The sequence below is a fragment of the Grammomys surdaster genome, unplaced genomic scaffold, assembly GCF_004785775.1.
Source record: "Grammomys surdaster isolate TR1022 unplaced genomic scaffold, NIH_TR_1.0 193, whole genome shotgun sequence".
Lineage (NCBI taxonomy): Eukaryota > Metazoa > Chordata > Mammalia > Rodentia > Muridae > Grammomys > Grammomys surdaster.
In genome coordinates this window covers 2,529,861-2,540,619 of record NW_021604638.1, presented here as the reverse complement: position 1 = coordinate 2,540,619, position 10,759 = coordinate 2,529,861, and the positions used below count along the sequence as shown (strand labels likewise).

The window sequence follows — 10,759 nt, the reverse complement described above, 5'->3', positions numbered from 1 at the left end:
GTTCTTAAACCAGAGAGGCACACCCCAGCTATGCCGTTCTTAAACCATCTCATTCTAGATTTGAACTAAATCTAGCTAATAATAACTAGTTTAGATTTAACTAAATCTAGTTAATAATCTAGTTAGTAAATTCAACTTAAGCTGAGGGAACAGACTATGGAAATGGGACAGTGACAGCCCAAGGTGGCAGGCCCAGATCTGAGTGAATCCGAGGCACTGTCTCTGCTGGGTAACCTTGAGCACAGAAGTCCCTTTAGCTCCCCTGCTCAGAAGTACCTCAGAATTCTTAGAATGAGACTAACCAAGTAAATATCCACCCCCTCCCCCAGGTCTGAAACTTGGCTTTCTGCATTTTTTTTCCTTCCATAAACTAGAAAAAATAAAATCAAAGGTGCAGCTGAGGGACCGGCTCCTGTCATGCGGGGACTGTGCCCATCCAGCCTGGAGAGGAGATTCTGGCTTAGGCACAGGGAAAACGAAGATGCCAGGGTGGCGCTTTGGTTGTGGCTGGTCCTTCTTAGACCTAGGGCAGGATACTGCTGTGCTTCCTCTGCTGGAGGTAGGATGGTGTGGCCCTGTCAGCTCTCCCAGCATGAGCCCCCTGACTCTCAGTGAGACCCTCTCCCAGTGGACTCAGGTCATCTGCACCTTTCCCTGAAGCAGTGGGAAAGCTGGCTCCGCCATTTCTGGCCTCCAGTAGCCCATCTGCCAGTGAACACCACACATCCACCTTCCGAGTAGCCACAGAGTATAAATAGTAGCTGTTGTTTGAATTTTTAATCCCATTTCCGGGTTTTTACCCCACCTTTAATCATTCGGTTCTTAAAGACACACAACACTTATTATTTACAATAAGCCTTAAACAGCACAAGAGCTGGGCAGATACCTACCCTCTATGCTACTAAAATTTACTTTTCTATTGTTAATCCTGAGGTATTACTTATTGTGTTTTATCTGGGTTGCTCTTAACTCCTATTGGCCAGCCCTCAGGGCCACATTTTCATGGAGACTTTTTCTTCCCTCCACACCTTCTTCTCCCTCCATGCTTTTCATCCTGCCTCCACCCCACACTCACCACAAATCCTGAAAATCCTAAACCCCGCCTATCCCTTCTGCCCAGCTATTGGCTGTTAGCATCTTTATTTACCAACTAAACATAACTTGGGGGCCGGGGTCACATAGGTCATTTGGGTCTACATACAAAATCTTTGTCTGTGGGATGTGAAGTCTTGGAGGGGGCCCATACTTAACATTACAACAGAAGGCCAAACCTCAACAAGTAGCTGTGGCAGGAGTCAGAATCCTGGCGACTGTAGATGGCCATCCAGCTGCTTGGTTCCCAGCTGCTGTGACTCTCCAGTCACCCACACTCACACCCTCGCCTGGGGCTTCCCATATCTCTCCTCCTCTGTTGACAGGCCCTCTCAACACCTTCCCTCTGACTAAGTCCTCACCCCCAGATAGTCACTGTCCCAGAAAACTTTCCCTAATCCCCCTCCTACCACAGCTTCCCCACAGCAGGCATGGCTTCTTAAAATTTCCCATATTCTGTTTTCCATCCCACTCAAAAAAGGCCTCTTGTCTACTTCTGTAAACTCGATGCTCACTTCTGTGGAGGCTGAATAGAAACAAGCCTTATTCATAAGAAAGTCCGTTGCATAGATCAGGAACTGTCATGCTTACCATGGTACTTTCAGGGAGATCCTGGCTGGAGCACATTCATGTTTGTGTATGTCCTGATGAGTGAGTGGATGGATGGATGATGGATGGATGGATGGATGGATGGATGATGGATGGGTTTCCAGATGTCTCCAACTGTAGTCCAGGTCAACCTCCTCCTCCAGGTGAATAGAGTTTGCACACTGATTCTTGCAGGCGCACAAGGTCCCTCCTGCCATGAGCTTACTCCTGTTCTTTGACTTTATGGCCCTAATCTCCTCCTGCTTCTGCATTCCAGATGCCTATTCATCTCTCCTTCTTTTCCTGACTATTTTATTGAGATGAGTATGTGCAAAAATGGTCGTGGAAACCTCTATCTGAGAGCGAGGACGTGGTCGGATGAAGGGTGGGAAGGAGGCCTGCCAGCAGAGGAAGAAACAAGTGTGAGGGTCCAGGGGAGGACTTGAGGATGTGTGAACAAGGAAGTCAGAAGGACTGAAAAGTGAGCAGTGGGTGGGATGACCAGACATTTCTCCCACATTAGGCGTGGCGACACACATTTGCAGCCCCAGGATGTAGGAGTTAGAGACAGGAGGATCAGAAGTTCAGCTATTTAGGGAATGTAGACGGGTATGCCTATATGAGATCCTGTTCAAACCGTAGGACCTGGAGAGATGGCTCAGAGGCTAAGAGCACTGGCTGTTCTCCCAGAGGATCCAGGTTCAATTCCCAGCAACCACATGGTGGCTCAAAGCTGTCTGTAACTCCAGTTTAAGGAAGATATGATGTCCTCTTCTGGTTTCCTCAGGTACCACGAATAGACATGGTGCACAGATATGCATGCAAATAAAACAGCCATACACATGAAATAGCATAAAAACAAAGACGAGTAAAGAGTAAACTAAGGATTATCGAAAACAAACAAGCAAAACCAAAAACCCGTATAACTCAACCTACAGGTTGGATGGGATGCACAAGACACTTGTTTAAACATTTTTTTTTTCATAAAAGCAAGAATGAAGAAGAACCTCCTGGGGCCAGTGAAGACTCTGGTTAAAGGGCAGCCAGGGATTCTCTGCATCCTATTAGCCTGAATTCTGTCTGGAGACCATACTGTAGAAAGAACTGACTCCAGCAAGTTGTCCTCTGACCTCCACATGCATGCTGTGGTTCATGTGCAAACACACACACATGCATACACATGCACACACACACATGCACACACATGCACACACATGCACACACATGCACACACATGCACACACACACATGCACACACATGTACACACAAAACAAAACGTTTCTAAGTTTTAAAATACAAACACCTCCTCCTTTGCGTATGAACCCTAGCTGCCTGTGTGCCAATAAGAAGCAGAGACAGACGTGTGTCCTGCATTATCCCTTAGGTATCCGTGCCAACGTTTCCAAATTAACACCCTATTAAAGAATAGCTTTCGAGCCATCCTCCGTGACCACTGGACGGCTGTCAGGTTGCGTAGCTGTGGCTGTCAACTGCTTCCATGTGTTATTTTCAAAGCACTGAGCACAGCGGTGCCAGGACCCTGGGTGCACACTGATGACTCACTGCCTGCTGTCACCCCAGGGGCTGCTGTGCTGGCTCCTCTCCCTACATGACACACTGGCCATGACTAGCCCCACTGCACCCTCCCGTAGGACCTTCATATGAAAGTCCAACTCTGCATAGAGGGAGGCGGCCTCCGAAGAGGTGACCCGTGAGCTGAAAGCTAGTCATGCAGAGATCTGGCGAAAGAATGTTCTGGATACAAGGAACGGCAAGGGATGAGTCTCAGGCTGGAAGCATTGTGGAAAAGTCAATCAACAATATAGTTGGAAGACCATTAATGAGAGTAGGATCAGCGAGCTGAGTGTCGGCTATGGGGCCTTCAAAGCCACCCGGGGGCTTGGCTGGTATCCTAATGCAGTTGTTAGCAATTCCAGGTTTTAGATTGACTTGTGTGTGTGTGTGTGTGTGTGTGTGTGTGTGTGTATGTTCACTCACATGCGTATACAAATGTCTTCTATTATTCTCGCTAGAGATTAAGAAGGGATTTTCAAGTCAAAGATAGATAGGAAAAGACTCATAGAGCCCGAGGAACTTTGGACAGGTTACTAGACCTCGCTGACCCTCTATTTTCTTACCTGTAAAATGGAGACAAGATAGCCCACATCTGAGGTCTCTGGGAGTTTGTGATATAAAATGTCTGAGCGCTCAATTAAAATACCAAGTCTCATTCCATGTAATTCGCTCTGTTCCGAGAATTCTCACGTGCGGTTCATTCCTCTTCTGGTGGTGTTATTGCAGTGTTTGGTTTGACCTTTTGAGACAAGGTTTTCTATAGGTCAGGATGACCTTGAACTCCTGGCTTCCATCTCCCAAAGCTTGACTCGATTACAGGCAGGGATCACCTTTCCTGATTCATTCTTCTTGTGTAACAAACTGTAATTGTCTCTGTTATTAAAATTTGGTGACCTACACTAGAGGAATTTTTGTTGCTTACCCAGCAGATGTGAAGCCCTAGGTTCCATCTCCAGTACTTTAATTAATTAATTAAATAATTAATACCTCAATTAATCACTCAGCTATTAATTGGTTGATTATTAATTAATTATTTAATTAAGGAATAATTATAATTGCCTGCTTAATGTTCCAGAGACACTCTGTGCTATTTATAAACAACTATTATACAGAAGGGACTTGTGCTGTGACCCACTTAGAGGTCACTTTTGCTTTTTAAGATGTGGCCAGGCAACAGGCAGTCAGTTGGAGGAAACCGTATCTCAGGAATGAGACAGCTGCTGGTGAGCCAGCACAGCTGTGGGTGCCCTGTGGGGCAGATGCTTCCTGCAGTGGGTGATCCTAAAAAGACACTATGCTCTGGAAACAGCCCCTCCTCCCTGAGTGTCCAGATCCAGGAGAAGCCACAGCTGTTGGGACAGTGTGGTCCGCATGCTTTCAACAACTGCTCCGTGACACTCACAGGGAACCAGACAGATGCTGCGTGCCTCAGTGGCAGGCCTCCCTTCAAAAGCACTTTGAGTGGATTTCCCAAGAGTGCTGAAGGGTGAAAGCCAGCTTTTGCTTTTCATTTTCCCAAAATAAATGGTTAAGTTGTAATCTTCTGTTCTCTCTCTCTCCCTCTCCCTTGCTCTTTTTTTTTTTTTCTGAGACAGGATTTCTCACCTCATAGCCCACTTCTGGAACTTACAATGTGTCCCGTGGCAGCTTCAAACTAACAGTAACCCTTCTGCCTCAGACCTCTGAGTAATAGGATTACTAATAAGTAGCTTTCAACAAGGTAAAATTGTGACTCTCCTGCAGAAATAAAATAAGTTGCCAGGTGTAGCATCTCACACACACTGTTCCTGCACTCGGTGGAGACAGGCGGGTCAGGAGTTTAAGGTCAGCCTGGATGACAGAGAAGCAACATCTGAAAACCAAATAGAAACTCTAGAATGGATCCCATTGCTTCACCAAGTCTGAGCCTTTAGTTAACGTGTGACAAGAGTCTATAACTCTACCCTTTAGCACACATCAAGTTGGTTTCTGCAGGCCGCCGTGCGAAACCATGACACCACATTCTGGGGCAGTGTACCAGCTCTGTGAGCATTCCTTCTAGCTATTGCTTAAAGGTTCATCACAGTGTCACAGAAAGCCCCCTTGTCTCCAGCTCTAGACAGAACCCATGTTCTGGCTTTTTATCTCCTAGAGACCCAACAGTCCCAGCAGCATGTGGCTCTGTACTGTCCATCATAAAACCAACCAAGGGCTAATATGGGCCAAGGGGGACCCAACTGAGGCGGGGGTGCACACCCTGCTCTTGTGGGAGACAGACAGAGGAATGGTTGTCCTTTGTGAGTTAGAGATGAACATAGCACGGGAAGATCCTAAACAGGCTAGAAGAACCAGTTTGGTTTGCAGGGTAGCATCAGAGAATCTTTTTTCTCAGGAAGTAGCACTCATGAAGAATCTAGAAGCGTGTGTGGGATTTCAACGGCGGAAAAGCTGCTGGGATGTTTGGGGGTGGAGGGAAAAGCGTATGGGCAGAACTGAAATCCTCTGCCAGCGTGATCATGGAAGGCTGGTGTGGAAGTATGGGATATAGAAAATAACAAAGGGCCTGGAAGGTTCTGGACCCCGAGAGTACTTAGGCACTGAAGGATGGGTAAAGGGGAAAGGATCAAAATTGGTGTTTCTAGATTCTCAAGGGCAGTGTCACGTGACAGCAGCATTCGGTAAATGTTTGCTGAAGGAAGATGTGTTAGCCTATGAAAAGGGTAGTCAGAGATGCAGGAGTGCTAGGCCAGTTCTCAATATCGGAAAGTCCCTGTGTTTGTGGTTCCCCATGGGGGACGGGGGAAATCACTACAACCGTGCTGTGACTCTGCAGGACTCATCACCTGTCTGGATGAATAAATTTGAGGTAAAGTGGGCAGGGAGGAGTGACCCATTCCCCAAGATTAATGGAAGCCACCCACCCACTCACGGGGCAGTTGGGAGAGTCTAAGTATTTCTAAGAATCAGTTAAGAAGCTTCAAAGGGCAGCAGAGATGGCTGCCTGCTCTTCCAGAGGACCCGAGTTTGTTTCCTAGCACCCATTGGACAGCTTACACTTGTCCAATGCCTGTTTGATCTGCTTCAGGCACTATACACATGCACACACACATGCACGAGCACGCACACACGGAAAATATTTTTGTAAAGCTAAAATTTAAAGTGTTTTTGGCAAACATGTTAAACAAGTATGTCCCCGACATATCAAGAAACAGAATCCTAGGCAGACTCCTCCAGACAGGGGCGTTGGAGACTGATGCAAACTTTGTCACCATGCTGTCACCTTGTCCTCTTACCCCCAGCAGTACTCAGTATGTGCCTCCCACAGGTAAGGCAAGCACTCTACCATGGAGTTCATCCTTAGCTCCTTATTGCTTTTTGAGACAGGGCTCACTAAGTAGTCCAAGCACATCTTGAACTCTCAATCCTCCTGCCTCAGCTTTCCAGGTACTAGACACCAGCTAACAGACATCCCCTAAGCTTCTCCTATATGCCTCGGCCTGAGGCTGATGCTGGAGACAGAGTACTAGATAAATGAAAAGTGTTTATCCAATATGTATGTATATAATACATATGTATGCAAAGCACATTTAATTCTAGTAATAAACCCATTAATAGGTAGCACTATTCTCATTTTATTCATAGGAAAACGGTCAAACAGGATAGGTAATGTGCTCAAGGGTACACTGTCGGCTCCTTAAAGCCGGCAGGTCTAGGTGAGAGGAAAGAGCGGTCCTAGTCGAGCTGGGTCTCTCCGGGCCTCCTGAGCGGGATGAGGCTGAGTGGGATGAGGCTGAGCGGGATGAGGCTGAGCAGGATGAGGCTGAGCGGGATGGTGAGTGTCGAAGGCCCAAAGAAACACACCCGGCTGGGAGTCTTGCCGAAGCAGGAACTCAACTTTAATGTACCAACCTCTTGTTTATATAGACTTGGAGCATAGGGAGGAGGGGTTTTGGTGGGGTGAGAAGACGTAGGGGGCAGGGAAGGGTGACGGAAGGTATGGGGTGACTGACAGGGCCAATTGTAAGCTCTACATCAGCAACAGCTGAGCAGAGGCAGGGCCAGACAGGTCCTGTTGAGTTGGAAGTGACTAAGACAGGCCTCAAACTTGAGCCAGGCTTGGGTTTGTCCTCAAGGCCCAAACCAGGGCTGAAATGGGGCCCAACAGCACACAGCTAAGAATTTCAATCCAAAGGTGGTATACACAGGACTTTGACACAGCATGTGTCATCATGCAACATGCAAACATGTAACTCCAAGAGCCATAGCCTCTGTAATACACGGAAGTTTAGCTGAAATGTGTGTCATAAAGCACACAAGCATGTAACCACAAGGGTCATAGCCTCCACAAACTTAAGAAAGGGCTTATTGAATGGTGACACATGCCTTTAATCCCAGCACTTGGGAGGCAGAGGCAGGTGGATTTCTGAGTTTGAGGCCAGCCTGGTCTACAGAGTAAGTTCCAGGACAGAAACCCTGTCTCAGGAAAAAAAAAAAAAGGCTACTCACCTTGGGTTTGGGGTTGCAGGCAAAGCATCCCAGAGGATATGACATCACCAGAAACCCTAAGGATGGGAAGTATCAATCAGGAAAAGAGTGGGGTGGTGTTGGAACCTCTGAGGAGGGATGAGAACACAGCTTGGCGGCTTGTGCCGCGGTGGCTTGGTGGCTTGGTACACTGCAGGCAGTGACTATAACAGCACATTCTCTCCTCCAGATCCTGTTGGCCAGGGCACTTTATGACAACCGTCCTGATTGCTCTGATGAGCTCGGTTTCTCCAGAGGGGATATCCTGACCATTGTTGAGCAAAATGTGCCAGAAAGCGAAGGCTGGTGGCAGTGCCTGCTCCACGGGAGGCAAGGCCTGGCGCCCGCCAACCGCCTCCAAGTCCTGGGAGAGACCCCTGCAGACAGACCCTGTGCCCTGCTCCTGAGAGGCCTGAACACAGATTCCACCAGCTCGGAGGCACCTTACCAGGTGTCCAACTTGTTCTCCCCACCACCCCCGGGTCCTGTGTATGAACCGATGAGGAGCTGGGTAGAGGGGCCGCCGCCAGCTACTGCCCAAGTCTACGAATTGCCTGACTCACCTTCCAGTGCCAAGATTATCTGTGAAAAGACTCTGAGCTTCCCCAAGCAGGTGAGTGCATCTCCCCATGAAAGCACGGGTAAAGGGTGCAGGGATACCCAGGGGCTTCAATACACTGGAGTCATCGCCAATCATCAGATCAAATGTGCAAAACAGGACCCTCAGAGCCCTATTGAGCATGCCTAAGGCCTAGTCCCATTTCATTCACACGCTTAGCGTCCTGGTGACTGCCTCAGCTCACCAAAACTGACCAACCTGTGCTGTCAGTTGAAGGTACACGCAGGAGCTTGTTGGTTGTTCACAGGGCGCCACGTCACAGAGAGTGCTAGAGACGACAGGAACAAGGGATGGCTTGATTCACACCGTGTCAAGGGCAGGGCATCACTCATCACGTTCAAGACTCAAATCTGCCTCCCCCAAACAATTTACTTCTAGGATTGTGACAGAAACACACAAGAGGACACATGGAGATCAGGAGGAGGGTGGGAGTGGCCACATTGGCGCTAGGGAAAACCCATAGGTCCTCAAGTGTTTGTGTGAGAGTGTGTTGGTTACAGATATTTTGAAAGTTTTCTTCTTCCATTTCCTTACTTGGGAGCTGAGTGTGCCTGGGCCACCGGACACATGTGCAAACCAGAAGACAGTCTCAGGTGTTGGTTCTCTCTTTCCTTGAATGTGCAGGTCCCCGGGACAGGCACTGTGGCATCTGCTGATTCATTCCCATCCCACACCCAAACTCTGTCCCAGAAAAATCATCTTCTGTCCCTGTCATCATGGATCATGGCAAACCACTACACAAGGATAAGAAATGTTTCTATGTGGTTGTTCTAAAAAGGAAGACAGAATTCTTTAACCAAAGTCTAGGGGATAAAAAAACATACTCTGTGTGTGTGTGTGTGTGTATGTGTGTGTGTGTGTGTGTCCTTGTATACAGATGAACATGTGGGCTGGAAAGACCTAGAAGAACCCTTATGGGAGTTCTCCTTAGGAAGCTGGATTGAGAAAGGAGAAAATGAAGTAAGTAGTGAACGGGGACCTTCTTTTATTCTGTGCGGTGTCCCCAGCACCTTCCGGGAGGCAGGTCCTCAATAAGTATTCATGACCAAATAGAGCAGGACACCTATGAACTTTACAAGTGGAGGGAAGGAGGAGCTCAGAAAACGTACAGTCACATAGTTGGGGCCTTAAGGAAGGAAGGAATTTAAAGGAAAGGGGATCCATTTGTCCCACGCCCCTGCCTTCCTGGGGCCTTACAAATACAGTACACATAGCTCGGAGCTGAAGCTCCATTGGTAGAGTCCTTGCCTGGTATGCTTGAAGTCCTGGGGTCTATCCCAATCGCTGCATAAACCAGGCATGGTGGGGTGGGATCTGTAATCCTAGCACTCAGGAGATAGAGGCAGGAGGATGAGAGAAGTTTAGATCCAGTCTCAGCTATATAGTGAGTTTGAGGCTAGCTTTTGCTACATGAAGTCTTATCTCACAAACACCAAACAAACAAAACCCCACTGGCCTCAGTGATCAGTGACAATAGGCCTCCTCTAGCCCTGACACTCAAATGACATATCTCCCCTGGCCATACAGCCAACTGGTGTTTTAGGAAACTCCGTGTACAGAGGAAGGCCTCTGATGTGCGTGTGGCAGGACCCTGAGACATGTGCCCACAGCCTCCAACACTGCCTGGAAACAGGGAAGCACTCCCTTCTAAAATTGCAAATACTTCAGATTTTCCAAGGCAAGGCAAGACAGTTTCCAAGCCCAGACAGTTGTCACACACAGGTGCTGGCTGAAGCCCCCAGCCACTGCCACAAGGTGGGCCCTATTTGTATTTTCTAGAACAAATTATCCCAGTCTCTATCCAGTACCCAACTGCTGGCTGAGCCACTGACTCAGGAGAGGCTTTGGCGGTATTTCTTTAAGACTAAGTCATGAGGGGCAGTGACATGGCTTCTCAGGTAAAGGCTCCTATCAAAAAGAAGCCCAGTGGCCTGAGTTTGATGCCCAGAACCACATTGTGAACAGAGGACAGACTCCACAGTTGTCTCCTAACCCCACAGGTATGCTAGGACACCCCTGTGTGCACTTACTACAAATAAATGAAAATGTGGCCAGGAAATCACGCCAGACCATTTTCATTTGAGTTGTCTTCTAAAACCACTGAAAGGGGGGAAAAGGTAAAGTTCCATCTCACTCTCAAAAGGAAAGCAGATGTGATGCCCACTGATGCCAAGTCTCCTCAGCACCCAGCACAGGGCCAGGCTCACTGTTGAATGAACGAAGTGACCCAACCCAACAGTAGCCTGTCCATCTGGAGACTGACAGGGAAACTGAATTCCCTATCGTAGCTTAACCCGGGAGGATGGGTACTAAGTGAGCACTGAGATCTGCCTTGCTGAAGCCTGTCAGAGTATGCATCCTTCCGGGGGCCCCTGTGGTGA

The 10,759-nt window shown here is 48.1% G+C and overlaps 1 protein-coding gene across 1 annotated transcript in view; it reads left to right on the top strand.

Annotated features, from left to right (window-relative positions):
* Positions 1-10,759, top strand: part of Cass4 (Cas scaffold protein family member 4) — a 41,802-nt gene that overhangs the window by 15,133 nt on the left and 15,910 nt on the right. The window contains exon 2 of the mRNA XM_028769700.1: positions 7,950-8,372. Coding sequence (XP_028625533.1) covers positions 7,950-8,372 — 423 coding nt within the window. The remainder of the gene's footprint in view (positions 1-7,949; positions 8,373-10,759) is intronic.